This window comes from Chionomys nivalis, chromosome 1 (genome assembly GCF_950005125.1).
Source record: "Chionomys nivalis chromosome 1, mChiNiv1.1, whole genome shotgun sequence".
In the NCBI taxonomy this organism is placed as follows: domain Eukaryota; kingdom Metazoa; phylum Chordata; class Mammalia; order Rodentia; family Cricetidae; genus Chionomys; species Chionomys nivalis.
The window spans coordinates 36,906,257-36,924,272 of record NC_080086.1 but is presented as its reverse complement, the minus strand read 5'-3'; the positions used below and the strand labels follow the sequence as shown (position 1 = coordinate 36,924,272).

At 44.6% G+C, this 18,016-nt stretch overlaps 1 protein-coding gene across 1 annotated transcript; it reads right to left on the bottom strand.

The window, feature by feature from the left end:
- Positions 1-235: 235 nt before the first annotated feature.
- Positions 236-17,971, bottom strand: Emc3 (ER membrane protein complex subunit 3). Its single transcript, XM_057769079.1, has 8 exons — positions 17,669-17,971; positions 8,414-8,471; positions 7,984-8,077; positions 6,193-6,297; positions 5,630-5,711; positions 3,412-3,491; positions 2,261-2,343; positions 236-1,386 (listed from the first exon to the last, which is right to left on the bottom strand). Exons 1-8 carry the CDS (start codon positions 17,821-17,823, stop codon positions 1,258-1,260), a joined length of 786 nt encoding a protein of 261 aa, XP_057625062.1. The 5' UTR covers positions 17,824-17,971; the 3' UTR covers positions 236-1,257.
- Between the last annotated feature and the right edge of the window lie 45 nt (positions 17,972-18,016).

The window sequence follows — 18,016 nt, the reverse complement described above, 5'->3', positions numbered from 1 at the left end:
TCTCTCTCTCTCTCTCTCTCTCTCTCTCTGTGTGTGTGTGTGTGTGTGTTGTGGATAATGTATACTAACTGACATACCATGACTGAACTACAACCATAGACCTTCCTTATGAGTTCTTAGAGGGCAAAGGTTAACATCTCTTTCACCTTGAGCCCCTCCAGCCCTGTTCTAAGATAGGCACTTCTGTTGGCAGAAAGCTCTCAGAACCCACAGAGGCAACACTTTCACAGGCAAAGAGAAATCAGGGCTGTTTAATTAGAGTCAAGAGTCACTTGTTCTTGGCTACAGCACTTAACATGCAATCACATCACCTCTTGGTACAGAAACGGCACCCTGTCACTTCCCTGGACAGAGGACTCCTGGGCACCTTGACCTCCCTATCCGCCAGAAGCTGCCCTCTTGCCCTGACAGGGGTAAGTTCTCTCCTGCCCAGAGGAGCTGGGAAATGACGTCACTCATTCAAATGAGTAGCCACTTACAGTACAGCACCATTGACTGGCCAATGGAGTTGATATTTTCTCAAGTTCCAATCAAGAACTTGTATTATGTAACCCATCTCTGATGAGCCCAAAGGCACTTGAGAGTCTGGCTGTGCCTCAGGGTCACCTGTTTTCACTGGACTAAAGATGAAGAGATATGAAAAGTTTGCCGAGTCTGCCTTCGCCCTGGGAATCCGGTCTGGAAAGAGCTCATCTCAGTAAGGCTGGGACGCCCAACTCTGCATCATTCTGTAGGCTCAAGTGAATAGGGCAGGGAGCTCTATGCTGTTCAGCCAAAGTTTCTAACTTCTGGTAGAGAGAAAATGTGTATAACTCGTGTAAAGAAAGTTAAACAATATGAACAAGAAATTAAGGTAAAATGCAGGGTGTTTGGATCCTAAGAAAACAGGAGTTTACTGTGGCTGGAAGTCAGGCTGACTGAACATAGTCACTGGCTATAGCTGACAATTCTCCTTACAAACATGGAGTTTTTGCTAAGTTTTGAGATATTCTCAGCAGCTTGGGATAGTCCCCTTTCTCTGACACCCCTACTAGAGCCATCTGAAGAACGTTACAAACTTTAAGACAGCAGTCACCTAGAACTCCTTTTCCTCTAGTTTCCAACATAAAGGGGAACCCAGCTCAGACAAGAACGAGCCTCGCTATGCACCCGCCAGCCCCTGCACCCTCCTTTTTTATTCTCAGAGGCTCCAGCTCCACGGAAGTTACAAGGTTAAGTGCTACTGCAAGTTCCCAACACAGCGGACCCCGCTCGCGGTTAGAAGATGGATGTCTGCAGTTCCTTTTTGAACATTCCTTCAAAGTGGAGGTCTCTGGCCATGAGCTCTTCTTCCACATCATCGAGTGCCCACTGGTGATCTGTCAGCTCCAAAGCTTCCCACTCTGTCTGCACAGAAGAGAACACAGGGCTGGGAGGTGATCTTGCCACTGAGCTGACAGCTGGGGACGGCATGGCTTGACCACTGTTCTTACCAGCGGCTGAGCAAGGCTAGTTGTATGTGTGAGCTCCCTGGATCTTGTGAGGCAGGAGCCCAGCTGCCTCCCAGCTGGATGAGCTTTCATAAAACATTTTTTTTTTTTTTTTGAGACAAGGTTTCTTTGTGTAGCCCTGGATATCCTGGAACTCACTCTGTAGACCAAGTGGCCTCTAATTCAGAGATTCTCCTGCCTCTACCAGGATTAAATTCATGGACCACCATGGCAGGCTTATTTTTACCTTTTATCATAAAAAATGTAAGATTTATTGTACAAAAATGATACCAAGGGGGCTGGAGGGAAGACTCTGCAGTGAAGAAGCACTGACTGCTCTTGCAGAGGACCTGGGTTCAGTTCCCTATACCCACATGGCAGCTCACAACTATAACTCATGCCTATAACTCAAGTGCTAGGGTATGTGATGCCTCTTTTGACCTCTACAGGCTCCTGCATGCACATGGTGGACATACATACATAATCTTAAGCACACAAACATGCATATAAAATTTAAAAAATATTTTCAAAACTAAACAAGAGTATACTGTTAATTAGAGTAATGTGAATACAGTTTCTCTCCTCTCCCCTGTTATGAGGTGGGTAACATATACAGTGTGGACACACTGGACAAAGTGATTTATGTGCCGGGTAGGGCGGGACAGAACATGCTCCTCATTTTGGATTGATTTGAATGTGGGCCACAGACCAGAGAATGTGCAGCTGTGGCTAAGGGAGGACTGGTTAAGACTGTGATGTCCCCGCAACTCTGAAAAGGGAGCGCCACATACCTTGAAAGCTTTGTTGGTGTCTGCAGGCATGGCCATGGCTGCTCCTGTCATCTGCTCCTGCATCATTCGTGACTGGTCAGCAGCTGCAGCATAAGACAAGTCCAGTGAGGACCAAGGCTCCCAGACACCCAGGACCCTTGTGGAAGAATGAGCGTGACAAAGTACTATAGCTACTTGGTGGTGGGTGTGAGAACTGGACAACTGACTGGCCCTCTCACACCTGCTATGGGATTCTGGGAAAGTCCAGGGAGTGGGGGTGATTGCAGGTAGAACAGAGACACAACTAAAGGGTACTCTAAACTTTATTTTAAATGTCAACATGATAATCAAATCAGTTTTCTGTAAAGTAAAAACATCAGAAGACTTCAAGTGAAAATTGTAAATTTTGGTGAAACAGCCCTTCTCACACAACCCATTTTCTATTATTGGTAAAGGAGAGAACAGGAGTGTACAGGATGCGTGATGGCCAGTGATTTCTTAAGAATTGATTTTGAATAGAACCTTCTTGTTCTTCTTTAAGAAACAATAATATGTGTGTGTGTATAGATTTGTGTTTGTCAATGGTGTCATCCATATTGTTGATTTTGTGAACCATAATTTAATTATATCATTCATTGTTTTTGAAAATGATGGACCTTCCCCAGTTTGTACTCAGAATATTTTTTATACTCTTTGGTGATAAAGAGTTTTACTTTTCTCTTCTTGGAAAAAAAAAATGTCAACATGAAATAGACACCAATTACTGAGCAATGCTGTATGTCCAGGTATTTCATTGCTTTATCTTTTATCTGCTCTTAACCCCACAGGGCAACTACTAAGACCTTACTGTATAGAAAAGCAAACAGTGGATAGAGTATCTGAGGTCCTCACCACTGAACAAGAGCCAAGCTTAGCACCGGAGAGGAATCTGCTCAATAAAAGAGCTGAACCAGCCAGGCCCTTCTTCTGGCTTTAGGTTCACAGGTGTCAGACTCTGAGCAACTGAGTATGCTCAGTGATTGCTGGGAGAAATGCCCGCGTACAGGCTGAGCTTTCCTCAGAACCTCATAGGATGGAGCACCATGTGGAGAAATGCTAACCAACAGCAGGACCCACCTGACTGCTGCGCCTCAACAGGAAGCAGCTGCTCACTAGTCCACTATGCCTCTTACCATTATCCTGGCCCAGGATCAGAGAGTAAATGCTCCGGAGCCCAAAGACATTGAGGAAGTACCAGGATGCAGAACTCACCCTAGCAAAGCAAGGGGGAGAGTGGGACGGTTATTAGGGAGACGGACAGAGCTCACACCGGCACCACCCATAGCTGCTCACGGTATGTGAGAACCAGACAAGCTCTAGATAGCCAAGGCTCAACCAAAGAACAAACGACACGGTGACACAGAAAGGCCGTCCTCTGACACCGTGCAGGTGACATTGAAGGAGGCAGCCTACTCTGAACCACATCCTCCAGCGAAGTCAAAGGTTTCCCACTTAGCACAGAGGACCAGGGGTGACTTTGAGAAAGCATTTGCAGTGCTGAGGATAACGGCTACTGGGAACACAGTCCAACTTTGGAATTTCATCATTTAGCCCTTATCTTAGGTTTCCCATCCAGCTTGGGAACCCATAAATGTGCTTACACACAATGGAAACCAAAGGGTGAATGAAAAATGCTGCCCACATGGGAAGACTGACTCATCACTGGGTAGGTTCTGGCTACTGCATTAGACCTCAGATGAGCACATGCTCTGCCCCGCCATGCAGATGATCTGTCTGCAGCAGCAGTGCATGTGCTACTGCAGCAAACACTGCAGCTGCACTGCCCATCCAAGAATGTGGGATACATTTCTGTCCAAATGCTGAGAAAAGAAAACTAAGCTTTTCTCCAACCCAATGAGCCCGGCAGAGAAAAGTTTAATGGAGTCACATGGCTTATGTGTAGCTTTTCTTCTCCCGCCAAGCAGGGTAAGGCCAAAACTCTCCTATACCTGCTCTGCCCTGGGCTCACACACCAGAGACGGATCTGCTCAAACCAGAGAAGTCAAAATTGCTACCAGACCCTCCTCCTTTTCTTGACTGAATTTGTTTCAGGCCAGTCCTTGAGAGGTCACAGACAGAACAGTCTGGAAGGACCACAGAAGTCAGTGTTACTGTACTGCGGGTACCAGACCAGAGTTCCAAGATGGTTTTAGATTCTGGCTTGGTATTATCCACGGAGTGGAAACAGGTGCTGAGTACTGGTTATGGAGAGGGTGTGTGTGGTCCTATGCCCATTCTGGTTATGGAGAGGATGTGTGTGGTTCTATGCCCATTCTGGTTATGGAGAGGATGTGTGTGGTCCTATGCCCATTCTGGTTATGGAGAGGGTGTGTGTGGTCCTATGCCCATTCTTTCACAGACCTCCCAGGGCTGCTGTGAGGATAAGGTAACATATGGAGAGCACCCAGCCTGGTGACTGGATTTCAGGAAAATGATAGTATAAACATTTCTATAATTTGGATCTAGAACGTACTTTTAAAAAGTCCATGTGTTAGCCAGACATGGTGGCACATGCCTTTAATCCTAGCACTAGGAAGACACAGCAGAGACAGTAGGATTGCTGTGAGTCTAAGGCCAGTCTGGTCTTCAAAATGAGTTCCAAGACAGCCAGGACTATGTAGAAAGACCCTGACTCACAAAAAGCAAAACAAGCACACACACAGATAAGCTCATGTATTAAAGGCTTGGGCCCTAGTGTATGGTACTAATGGAAGGTGGGGAGCCTTTAGGAGATGGAGGCCTTGTGGGCAATTTTAGGTCACTGGGAGCTTGCTCCTAGAAGGGGACTGTGGGAGTCTGGACTCTTCCTCTTTCTTTCTGTGTTCTGATCATGAAGCTTCACTCCATGACACTGCCATCTCTACCCCATCACAGATCCAAAGTCACGAGACTAGAGGGACATGAACTGAGCCTCCAAACCGTGAGCCGAGATCCACCTCTCCTCTTTAGAAGCTGACTCTCTAAGAATTTGTCACGGTAACAGAAAGCTGACTAGCCCACACTTCCATTCTCAACCGCTTCAGGGCGCTGCGAAAAAGCTTTGTGTGGCCAGACTACTTAACCATTCCATTTTGGAGGAGTGTGGGAGGAAGTCAACACCTTCACTCCTGAGTTCCTAAGATCTGAGAAGACAGGTTGATAAACCATCTCTTTTGGCAAGACCCCACAAAACTGTTTTAGTCCATCAGTGGCATTTTAAATAGAACTTTCATTAAAAAAATAATAACAATAAAAAATAAAAGTAAAGAAAGAAAAAGCAAAATCTCTCAAACTGAAATAATCTCATTCTAATAAAACGAAAACTCAAACTCTGTGGGGTCTTGGCTGTGGTCCCATTGCCAGCAGGCTTACCAGGACGCATCTAGAGTGAGCAGCTCTATTCCTTGCTGGAGCATGGGCTTGAAGCGAAGTGTCAATGGAAACGGGACCTTAGCTGCAGCAAAAAGAAAATACCAGGTTTTTACTTCAAGAAAGTTCCTAGGCACCCGAGTCAGCCAAAGTGCGAACACACACATTCTTTCCCCGAGGAGGTGGGAACTCGGTGCCATCCAGCTTCTGGAAAATTACTTCCACAAGGAAACAGGTGGCAGCCTCTGAGAACAGAACAGCCAAAATGTCACTCTGCCCTCATCTTCCTAAAGGATTCTAGTTTCTAGACTGTGGAGGAAGCAGGTGCTCAGGATGAACCATGACCCAACATTTGGAAGAAGCGTGCACTGAAGCCTAGGTGAGAAACACACACAACTAAAGCAAGTCTCCTAAGTTACAAAGCATCTACACTGGAAACTTTGAATTAGCTTGAAACTAAAGATTTTTGTTCAAAGAATGTTGGTATTTTCACGAGAAAAGGCACTGCCCACGCTGTGACATTAGTTCTCAGTGGCACTGGGAAAGGGACTCCAGACTTAACTTACTTGTGACAAAGCCTGAGAAGGTCATGTTGATCCAGCCGCCGATAAGAATCATGGGGAGGACGTTCGTGACATTCCCCTTCATCATGTCTGTGAGCATGGTGGGATCTGAGAAAAAAGCGGAGAGAATACAGTTCCCTTTGTTGGTGGAGGCTTCCCAAATTTAACCCAGACAGTCGTTTTGGTTTTGGTTTTAAACAATAGGGACTTATTATGTAGACCAGCCTGGCCTATCTCTGCTTTCTGACTGCTGGGATGAAAGGCCTGTGCCGCCCCCCGGGACAGCCATCAGGTTTACTGTAGAAGTTCAAACAATCTAAGAGCATAACATGTAGACAGTTCCTCTCCACCCACTCTCTAGATCCTTTAAGCTCTCTGTTGCATATTTTCTGCTTTTCCGTTTGCCTTCCAAAATTTAATAATTTTATGAACAAAGGCTGAAGATGTAGCTCAGGGGCATAGCACTGTCTACCATGCTGGAGGCTGTAGAACAGTCCTCAATATCAAAAAAGGAAGAAAAAAGAAAAGAAAAGAAAAAAATAATTTTTGATAAAATTTCCACATTGTCATAGTACCGGTATCTCAATATATGTGTGTGTATGTGTGGGTGTTTTCCTGCATATATATTTGTGCATTCATGGCCTCTTGAAGAGGCCAGAAGAAGGCATCAGATTCCTTGGAACTGGAGTTACAGACAGTTGTGAGCTGCCACATGGAGCTGAGAACTGAACTGGGTCCTTTGCAAGAACAGTCAGTGCTCTTAAGTACTGAGTTATCTCTCCAGCCCTAGACCTCTCCAATCTCAACCTTTTCTGTCAGGACATGCTGCTGCTGCCTTGTAATAGCTAATAGATCAATCTGCTTATTTATGTGTTTCTGAGGAGTAATTCTTCTTAGAAGAAAATTTGCATCAAATGGTTTATACATTTCAAATTAAGAGGTATTAGGGGCTGGGATGTAGCTTAGTACTGGGATGCTAGTGTAGCATGCCCAAGGCCCTGGGCCCCATATCCAGAGACAGACTGCCAGGAGTGGGTGGCGGGGTGTGTGTGTGAGAGAGACTGTCCATCAACAAGACCCCATTATTGGGTATTCTTATCAATGGCAACAGGACCTAGCTTGTTTTGACCTTGACAATCATGGCTTTGGACACTCTTATTTTTGTCAGTTTAACAGACTAAAAAGATATCTTGCTAGGTTAGTGAGGTAATTATCTTTTCATATGTATGCTGGCCATCTGATGCTCTCAAGTGTCTGTATGGATTAGAGCTGGCTATCTCAGCTAGAAGAATGAGACTGAAAAGACTGTCAACCCAGAAGAGCAGACTGCTTTGGTTCACTTTACATGTAGTTTTCACAAAACAGGAATGGCACATAAGTCAGTTCAGGACTGTAGGTTAGTGTGGGCAATCAAGAACAACTGCTCTTGGGAAGGAAGGAGCTCACCATTCAGGCAGAAGATGCAGGGTACCATCTGCCAGCAATACATCTAGGACTGATAGGAAGACAGACCAGAGACAACGGCCCTGACCTCCCCAACATCAGCTGAGACACTGGGATTCAGGGATTTATTGGAAAAAAGAGGGCTCCACTTGCAAACACCTGTATATTAGGGGCTGGGATGCATGCAGCTCGGTGGGAGAGTATTCACCTAGCATGTAAGAAGTCTTGGCTTCCATCCCAGACACTGAAAGAACCTCAAAAAACCATCATACCCCAATTAGATGGTTCTGAAGTCCTTTCCATCCCTATCTCCTCAACGCTTAAATAAGCACCCACGTCCAATAAACATACCTGTCATAGGAGAAGGTGGCACAACCTTCCTCTTAGTTTTTTTGAAAAATCCATCCTCTGGGTTGTTGAAGTAATATTTTCGTGTCAAGAAAGACTAGTAGAAAAAGGAAAATCTTTTTAAATATGAGAATTGTGACACAGTTAATTGTCAAGTTATCGCCCAGGGGACCGACTAAAGGCCCTGGAATACACTTCTACACTCTGAGCTGTCAGTCTCCTTGGCAGCCAATCCGACACTTTAGCTAAGTCACACTTAAAAACCATTTCCTAAGAAGGGTGAGGGCACAGTGACAGCAAACACAACTAGGCTGCAGCTAAATAACCGGGTGGCCCCCTCCAGTTTTCTCAAGAGTCCTCTTGTAAAGCGTCTAGGTTTCTACTGCCCTCAGAGGTGAACGGTGGAGCTTTCTCATAAGAGATGAGCGCGTACCTGTTTGGGGATGTATTTTCCATTTTCCCTGAGGACTCTGCTTCGAATTAGGACTTGACTGGAAAACACAAGACAAAGAGATGTTAAACTGTGAAACGCCAGAAGAAATGAGAGGGTGGAGCAGAAGATCCACTTAAGCCTAAGAGAGGACCGATTTTGGCAACAGCTGGGTGTGGAAACTTTCCAAAACCCTGAAAAATCAATGGACCATCTTCAACTTGCCTCTCAGCTTCTCACAAAAGGACTCTACCAAAGGGACTGTGTCCTGAACAAATAAAGGTTTCTGCGGAAGACAATCTGGGACATTGCACTTAGCCTTTCTGGATTCGACATGAGTCACAAAGGAACTTTCCTTGCAAGGAAAGAGTAGATGGCTAGTGCTCCAAAGACTTGGAGGCAGGAGCGGGAGAAAGGCGAGGGCAAAGGACGAAGAGAAATGAGGACAGGCCTAGGCTCAAGAAGGCCATTACCTGACACACCCAGGACTCAGACCAACTTCCTTCAAACTCTTCAGCAGTTACTGAATTCATTATTGGTGATCTTTAGGGCAAATAATATGCAACCGAAGTAAAAATACTGCCCTTCCCTCACGGTTTCCAAAAGTTGTTTAATGGGGAGGGGAGCCCTTAAGTCAGTGGAAATTCTTGGAAAGTGAGAAAACTGAAAGTGTAGGCAGAAGCCGGGTGGTGGCGGCGCACGCCTTTAATCCCAGCACTCGGGAGGCAGAGGCAGGCGGATCTCTGTGAGTCGAGACCAGCCTGGTCTACAAGAGCTAGTTCCAGGACAGGCTCCAAAACCACAGAGAAACCCTGTCTCGAAAAACCAAAAAAAAAAAAAAAAAAAAGAAAAAGAAAAAAAGAAAACCACTGTCAGCTTTCTGGTTCAGCTCGGCACAAGCCACAGGCTCCCAGCAGTCAGAGCCAGCAGGGTCGGCTTGCCACCTTCTAGAGGCCCAGCTGCTGCGTGTGCTGGGCCTGCTCTGCTGCCAGCTCCACTTGCCAGTTTTACTACATCATGCCTCAGCTCCTTCCTTGAGCTCATCTTCCACCTAGTGGAACTCCAGCTGCTTTCCCTCCTCTTGGATTCACGACAGTCCACAGTTGTCTGCCTTACACACAGGCCCACAGCAGAGATGTGTGATATCTTCTGTCCTCTGGGAGCTGGCTACAGATGCTCTAAGTATGTACTACGTGCCAATGCTGTTCTGTGAGAAGCTAAGTCCAGACAGACAGTAGGAACTAGGAAACTTGGGCCTGGTTAAGAACTCTGACTGCTCTTCCAGAGCACCTGAGTTGAAAGCCCAGCAACCACATGGCAGCTCACAACTATCTCTAACTCCAGTTCCACAGAATGCAATGTTCTTTATGGATTCCTTGGACAGTGCATGCACAGACACACATGGAGCTGAAACACCCATACACATAAACTAATAATAAAAATGTTCTAAAAAAATAATTTGGAGACTTTTATAATCTCTTGTCTGTATTCAGATACCAGCTCTGTTATTTTTATACAGTCTCACCATGTAGCCCTGGCTGGCCTCACAGAAACCTGCCTGCTCTGCCTCCCGAACCCTGGGATTAAAGGTGAGTGCCACCATCCTTGGCCTTCTGTGACTTATAAACTATGATCTTGGGCAAGTCATATCAATTTCCTAAACTGTCACTTACATCTGTACAAGCACAGAATTAGACTTTTACTGAACACATATTTCTTAAACTTGTAAGTGCCAGATACCATGTTAGTACCATAAACAAATATGAAAATGCAAACTTCAGCCGGGTGGTGGTGGTGCACGCTTTTAATCCCAGCACTCAGGAGGCAGAGGCAGGCAGATCTCTGTGAGTTTGAAGCCAGCCTGGTCTACAAGAGCTAGTTCCAGGAGGCTCCAAAGCTACAGAGAAACCTGGTCTCGGAAAAAAACAAAACAAAACAAAAAAAAAACTATGCAAACTTTCCATGATGTTTAAAGTCTACTGGGGAAAAAAAAGAAGTTCAACAAATAAACTCGGTGTGATAGTAGATCCCTATAATCCCAGCCATCCTTCACTACACAGCATGTTTAAGGACAGCTTGACCTACACAAGATGTTGCCTAAGAAAAGAAAATACCAGCCAGGTGGTGGTGGCGCACGCCTTTAATCCCAGCACTCAGGAGGCAGAGGTAGGTGGATCTCTGTGAGTTCGAGGCCAGCCTGGTCTACAAGAGCTAGTTCCAGGACAGCCTTCAAAGCTGCAGAGAAACCCTGTCTCGAAAAACAAAAAGAAAACACCAACTATAGGAGCGAATGTGAAAGTGAACTGTCATGTCCTAGGAGACTGGTGGCATTTTGGGAGTGTATGACAGAGAGAGCGATGCAAGAGGAAACTGCTGAGGATGTAGGATTAGGTAGGAATCTTTTACCATTTTATTTTATGTATATGCATGCTTTGCCTGAATGTATGTCTGTGTACCACTGTGTGCCTGGTGCCCTTGGAGGCCAGAAGAGGGCGTTGGATCCCCTCAACTGGATAAACCTATGGTTGTAGTGCATGTTGAGCCACCATATGGGTGCTGGGTATCGATCCCAGGTCCTCTACAAGAAAAAAATGCTCTTAACCACTGAGTTATCTTTCCAGCTCCATGGGTAGGAATCTTAAGGATGAATGGGAGTTGCCTAGCTAAAGCACAGAATGTCGTAGGTATGAGCCCTATAACAAAATCAATAGGTCATACACAAGAAAAAATGAGCAAGAGGTGGCAAGACCCAGACTGGGGGCTAGAGAGATGGCTCAGTGGTTAAGAGCCCTTTCTGCTCTTGCAGAGGACTCAGGTTCAACTGCCAGCATCCGTATGTTGGTTTACAACCAACTGTAACTGGTTCCAGTTCGGACCTCCTCTTTTTTTTTTTTTTTTTTGGTTTTTCGAGACAGGGTTTCTCTGTGGTTTTGGAGCCTGTCCTGGAACTAGCTCTTGTAGACCAGGCTGGTCTCGAACTCACAGAGATCCGCCTGCCTCTGCCTCCCAAGTGCTGGGATTAAAGGCGTGCGCCACCACGCCCGGCTGGACCTCCTCTTTTGAACTCTGAGGGCACTAGGCACAGATGATACACATTGCATACATGCAGGCAAAACACTTATACACATTAAAAACAAACAAACCAGACCATTGAAGACGGTAAGAAACCTACTATATAAGGCCATGACTTTATAAGAAGTAAAACACTGAAGGGATTTAAGCTGAGTCTGTCATCTATCATCTGACTGGATTTATTCTGAACATTTATTACTGTGTGTGTGCGCGCGCGCACCAGCCATCTCACATGTGTGCTGGTCAGGAGTCAGTCCTCTTTCCCACCATGTAAGCACTAGGGATCAAACTCAGGTCATCAGGTCAGGATTGACAGCAAACGCCTTTATCTGCTGGGCCTGAGATATCTTGCTGGCCCTATCATCTCATTTGAAGTGATTCCTGCTGGCCCTGGAGCATTCTAGGTACTGGGTTGGTGGTATTTATTATAGTTCCTTTGTCTGTTTTATCACTTGGACTGGAGTTCTATGAGAGCAGAGCCTTGACCTCCACAGAGTGGCACGGGGGCACAGCACTGGCCACCTGCAGAAGCGTTTTCACTGTGCGGTAAGCCAGAACTTTCCCAGACACTGTGATGGCAGAACCCCAGCTAAGCTCTTGTACTGAAACTGCTTAGGAACTCTGCAGAGTTGAGGCTGAGGATGGTGATCAAGGCAAGGTTCACTTGCTCAAGTTCTGAAGCTGAGCTCCATCGCTACACTCCCCATAGTGTAAAAATTCTGAAAGAAGGGGCTGGAGAGATGGCTCAGTGGTTAAGAGCATTGCCTACTCTTCCAAAGGTCCTGAGTTCAATTCCCGGCAACCACATGGTGGCTCACAACCATCTGTAATGAGGTCTGGTGCCCTCTTCTGGCCTGCAGGCATACACGTAGAAAGAATATTGTATACATAATAAATAAATAAATAAATAAATAAATAAATAAATAAATATTTTTAAAAAAAATTCTGAAAGAAAATACTAGTTTTGCATCTTCACTTTCATAAATATCTAAAAATAGGTACTTGTACTGGGTAGCATTGGCATTTTGAAATTAAAAGACATTTTCTTAGAATATGTCTATGTACACTACTACGTAGTCCTGGCTTTTTTTTTTAAAATCACATAGGCTGTTCTTGAATTTATGATTTTTCTGTCTCAGCTGTCTGAGTGCTGGGATTAAACGTATGTACCCCTACATGTGGCAAAACTTGAGTCTTTAAAGGAAAACAAAAATATATCTATTTGGGAGGGGTGATCATTATGGGGCACATTTGGAGGGCAGTGCAGAAGTTGGTCCTCTCATTTCACCATGTAGGTTCTAGGGACTGAACTCAGTGTCCGGCTATTGGCAAGCACTTACTGGCTGGGCTATCATACTGCCCACAACTTTAGTTTGCAGTTAGTGATTGCAAACGGAAACACCCAATCCCCAAGGATCTGTTTTCATTTGCTTTTCTCTCTAAAGAATCAATATATTCTTTGAGTTTAAGAACCATTTTTTTACATACATTATGTCTCCAGATATAGGTTAATGCGTTCTATCCATGTATATTTCATTTTTGGTTTAATGCATTTCACAAAAAAAATCATAGTTAATACTCTTTTTAGGCAAGGTCTCACTTTATAGTCCTGTCTGGCTTGGAACTCAGTATATAGACCTGGCTAGCTTCAAACTTAAGAGATCCACCTACCTCTGTCTTCCAAGTGCTGGGATTAAAGACATGTACTACCACACCTGACCCATAGCTAAATTTTGCCTTCAAAAGTTTAATTACTTAAGTTATCAAACGTCCCGTTTTGTGATTTTTTTAGGCTAATATCAATTCATGCTGTATTTAGAGAAATATTTTACAATAAAGAACATTTTTTAAAAATAATTTTATTTTTGTGTATATCTGTGTGAATGAATGCTCTGTGTTTGTTTGTGTGTGTGTTTACAAGTTCCTCAATAGTGGGCGTCAGATTCTCTGGAGCTGAGGTTATTGGCAGTTATGAGTTGCCTGACACAAATGCTGGGAACTGAACTCAGGTCCTCAGAAAGAGTACACGCCTTTAATCCTAGCACTCAGGAGGCAAGGTCTCTAGCCCCGTGTACAGTTTTTGGTGGGGCAGTTGTACCATGTCAGAGTAGGAATGACCCAAACACCCCACTTAAGAGATGGAATAATGACAACTACAGATGTTCCCTAAAGCAGTGATTCTCACAGGCATAGTATATTCTAGAGGCCTTATAGAAATATAGGCAACTATCATTTGAGATAGTGCTTCCTATACTCTAGGTTGGCCTTGAAGTCTTAATTATCTTGCCTCATCCTCTCAAGCACTGAATTATAGGTATGTACCATTATACTTGGCTATTTTGAGGATCTGAGACAACATCTTACTCCCTAGCCCAGGCTGGCCTCAAGCTCATAGTGATCCTCTTACCTCAGTTTCCCCTCTAAGATTCTAGGAGTGAGCCACCATGTTGGCATATGGGGAACTTTCTGGTTGTGACAATAACAGTGTGGAGGAGAAATGGCACATAACTATCATTTCTCACTGATTCAGAGATGTTATGATATCATCAATGGTGGGAACAGTTATGTAACAAAGAATTGCCCTATGTCCTTCACTGCTCTGCATTCCTCATCTAACTCCTGTTCTAGTTATCTAAGGCACAAACCCAATTCCAGTGTGCAAGGAGCACAGGCTTTTTATTTACTAAGTTTACAGAGAGGAAAACACCCAGTAAACAGGGAAAATCCAACTTGGTTCTGTGTAGACTTCTCTGCCAAGTAGTATAGCATTCACAGACAGCACTGCCTCTGTGACATCCATCTGCTTTCCTTATACCTGACTTGCCTGTGATTTTACAGCTAGACAGGAGTGCATACGACACCCTGCAGGACAGCTATGCACAAATATGCACTTACGAAATACAAAGCATCTCACCACTCTTCTGTGTCAACTGAGAATTACAAGGGCATTATGCTGCTTTAAAAAAGTTCTCGAAAGCCAAGCAGCAGTGGCACACGCCTTTAATCCCAGCACTCAGGAGGCAAGGGCAGGCAGATCTTTGTGAGTTTGAAGCCAGTCTGGTCTCCAGAATGAATTCCAGGACAGACTCCAAAGCTACACAGAGAAACATTGTCTCGAAAAAACAAGCAAACAAAAAAATCAAAGTTCTTGAAAATCAAACAAAAGTTTTCATATATGCATTGCACCAAGTGTGACTTTTATCTGGGAAGTAGAAAAAGAGCTGTGGGTCTGCCCTTCAGAACCATCACTGTAAGACTGGAAGGTGAAGCAGGGTAGAAAACTGCAGCGTACAATTATGATCAGTTTGGGTTAGTGTCAATACAAAATTCTAACCCCAAGAACTCTGGGAAAGCCGTTTAATTTCTCTGGTTTTTCTTTAACAGTAACTTTAACTGTAAAAGAGGGTTTAGGATAACATGTTTAATTGTGAGGATAAAATGAGAATTAATTTATAGAAAATAGAAAATGCTGAATGAAGCCAGGTAGTGGTGGCACACACCTTTAATCCCAGCACTTAGGAGGCAGAGGCAGGCGGATCTCTGTGAGTTTGAGGCTAGCCTAGTCTACCGAGCGAGTACCAGGACAGCTCCAAAAGTACAGAGAAAAACCCAAAGAAACCTGCCTTGAAAAACCCAAAGAAAAAAAGAATGAGGGTGGAAAAGTAGTTTAGTGGTTAGTGCACTTGCTGTTTTTTTTTTATATTTAGTTTTTTATAATTAGTTTATTTTTATATTTTAAGTGCATTGGGTTTGCCCTGCATGTATGACTGTGAGACAGTGTCGATTTCCCTGGAACTAGAGCTACAGACAACTGGGAGCCACCAGGTAGGTGCTGGGAATTGGACCTAGGACCTTTTGAAGAGCAACTAGTGCTCTTAACCACTGAGCCATCTTTCCAGCCTACACACGCTGCCCTTGCAGAGGATTGTGGTTCAGTTCCTAGCTCCCACATGGCAACTATCTGTAACTCCAGCTCCATCGCCCTCTGGCTTCCCACAGGCACTACACACACACAAGTAAGCAAACAATCACAGAACAAAATTAAAAGGTTTTTTTCCTTTTTCTGTTTTTTGAGACAGAGTCTCTTTATTATGCAGCTCTGATTATCCTTGAATTCACTATGTAGACCAGGCTGTCCTATAACTCCCAAAGATCTACCTGCCTCTGCCTCCTGAGTGCTGGGACTAAAGGTGTGTGCCACCATGCTCAGCAAAAATAGATATTTTAAAAAAAGAAATACAATTTAAATGTCTGAGCTCTCCTAATTTTCCATCTTTTATAGTTTTCAAGTCTGTACAAGGCTAACTTCCTAAGGTTAGCTTCAAGGAGGGGGTGTCTCTAGTCAGTTTCAAAACTAAAGTCATACAAAAATAATCATAGTGGCTACTACTGGAGAATGGAAACAGCCTAAGCTTGGGCACCACGATATCTGTCTTAAAGTCCTGACTGTCATCCATATTACTAAAGTCTCAATTTCCACAAAGTGAGATGATAGCGTCTACCACATTGAGTTGCTTTGTTTTTTTTTTTGTTTTTTTGTTTTTTTTTGTTTTTCGAGACAGGGTTTCTCTGTAGCTTTGGAGCCTGTCCTGGAACTAGCTCTTGTAGACCAGGCTGGCCTCAAACTCCCAGAGATCCACCTGCCTCTGCCTCCCGAGTGCTGGGATTAAAGGTGTGCGCCCCGCCCGGCCCTGCTTTGGGTCTTAAATAAATTAATAAATGTAAGTGCTTACCAGTGCACCTGCTGTAGAATGTTTCATAAAGCTGGCTGATTATTATTATTATTCTCAGCATAAGTAGGAAAGACAACTGAAAATGACAAAGCTGCATATTTTGGGGGACAGGTTCTCATTTAGTCCAGGCTGACTATCAGACCTCAGGCAGCTTGAGCTTCTTCTGATCTTCCTGCTCCACCTCTGACTCCTGGGATTATAAGGCTTGCACTGACACATCAGCCTTATGCACGGTGGGGAATCTAAACCTGGACTTCATGTACAGAGTGCAATTGCTGTACCAACTGGATTACATTACCATCTCACTGCTTAAGAAGCGATTTTTTGTTTTTTTTGTTTTTTTTTTAAAAAAAAAACAGGTTTCTCTATGTAACAGCCCTGGATGTCCTAGAACTCTCTTTGTAGTCCAGACTGGCTCAAACTCACAGAGATCTGCCTGCCTATGCCTCCTGAGTGTTGGGATTAAAGGTGTGTACTACCACTGCATAGCTGAAAATAACTTTTAGATACAATAAAACAGAAGGGATTTTTTTCATCACTGTTTTCTGTAGAAATGCCTGAACCTGACACTCTTTGTTAAAGTAAGCAATTCCTAGGCAATCTGGGCATGTAAAGATAGTCTTTCTTGCCGGGCGGTGGTGGCGCACGCCTTTAATCCCAGCACTTGGGAGGCAGAGGCAGGCGGATCTCTGTGAGTTCGAGACCAGCCTGGTCTACAAGAGCTAGTTCCAGGACAGGCTCCAAAACCACAGAGAAACCCTGTCTCGAAAAACCAAAAAAAAAAAAAAAAGATAGTCTTTCTTCAGATAGTCTCTGAAAATGATTAGAACAAGTGACTGAAAACTGTTATTTATTTTAATGTAGAGCGGCATGTATCTGTACTGAGGCTATGTGTCAAAGTTCTGTCTCCATAGAAAAACAGTGTAAGAAGGCATGTGAGAAAAGAGCCTGCCTCCACACCAGGAGCCGACACGATCATTACAATCCCTACATCTCTCTGTGGCAGTCTCTCCAGGCACTTCATTTCTTAGCAGCTAAGCAGACCATTACAGTTTTTGGTGGAATGAAAATCGCTTGGCTAGATGTTTGCAGGACTAACGGTAATAATGCATCTGGCTTTCAGTAGACACTCCTAACAAAAGAATGGAGCAGAAAACCTGACTGATGGTTGGCTATTAGCCTAGCAGTATTAACATTTACTTGAACCCTTAGTACGTTCCAGGCCCTGTGCTAAATGCTATCATCTAATTCAAGCCACATGACTGCTCTACCTGTTAGGTAGGTACTGTTATTAACCCCATTTTACAGAGGAAAAGCGAAACAGAGATAACCGCCAAGGTCAACCTACTAGTAAGGGGCGAGAGGTAAACTCGGGGAAAGTGATAAAATCCGTTATTTTCTTGACGAAGGTCATTCGGGAGCGAGGGCGGCAGGACAGGAGAAGGGTACTAACCTGTCAGACACTTGTTCTTGGGTGAGCTTCTTGTCGCTCTGCAGCAGGATTGATACGTAGTGGCGGATCATGCCCACGAAGAAAGTGATGATAACGATGGGCAGGACCACCCAGAGGCGGATGTTGGAGTCGAGCAGAAGCTCGGGCCCCGCCATCTTCGCTGAGAGCAGGCTCTGTGTTGGGAGGAGCTGGGTTTCTCCCAGACTTCGGCTCCGGGCCTTCACTCGTCCCTCCGACTGACTAGTATGGAATCTGGGACAGCCTCGCTATCTCGACCGACTGTTTCCAGCTGGGCCGCCGGGCCGCCAACTTCCGGCGCGGAAGCGTGACGTCACGCGCCGACGCGGT

What these genes read in the sequence shown, in the direction of transcription:
- Emc3 (XM_057769079.1), bottom strand. Translation starts at nt 17,823, where the DNA reads ATGGCGGGGCCCGAGCTTCTGCTCGACTCCAACATCCGCCTCTGGGTG. An exon ending in GAAAATACATCCCCAAACAG is followed by an intron (nt 8,078 to 8,413) that starts GTACGCGCTCAT and finishes TTTTTCTACTAG; the next exon opens with TCTTTCTTGACACGAAAATA. An exon ending in CTCACTCTAGATGCGTCCTG is followed by an intron (nt 3,492 to 5,629) that starts GTAAGCCTGCTG and finishes TTGCTTTGCTAG; the next exon opens with GGTGAGTTCTGCATCCTGGT.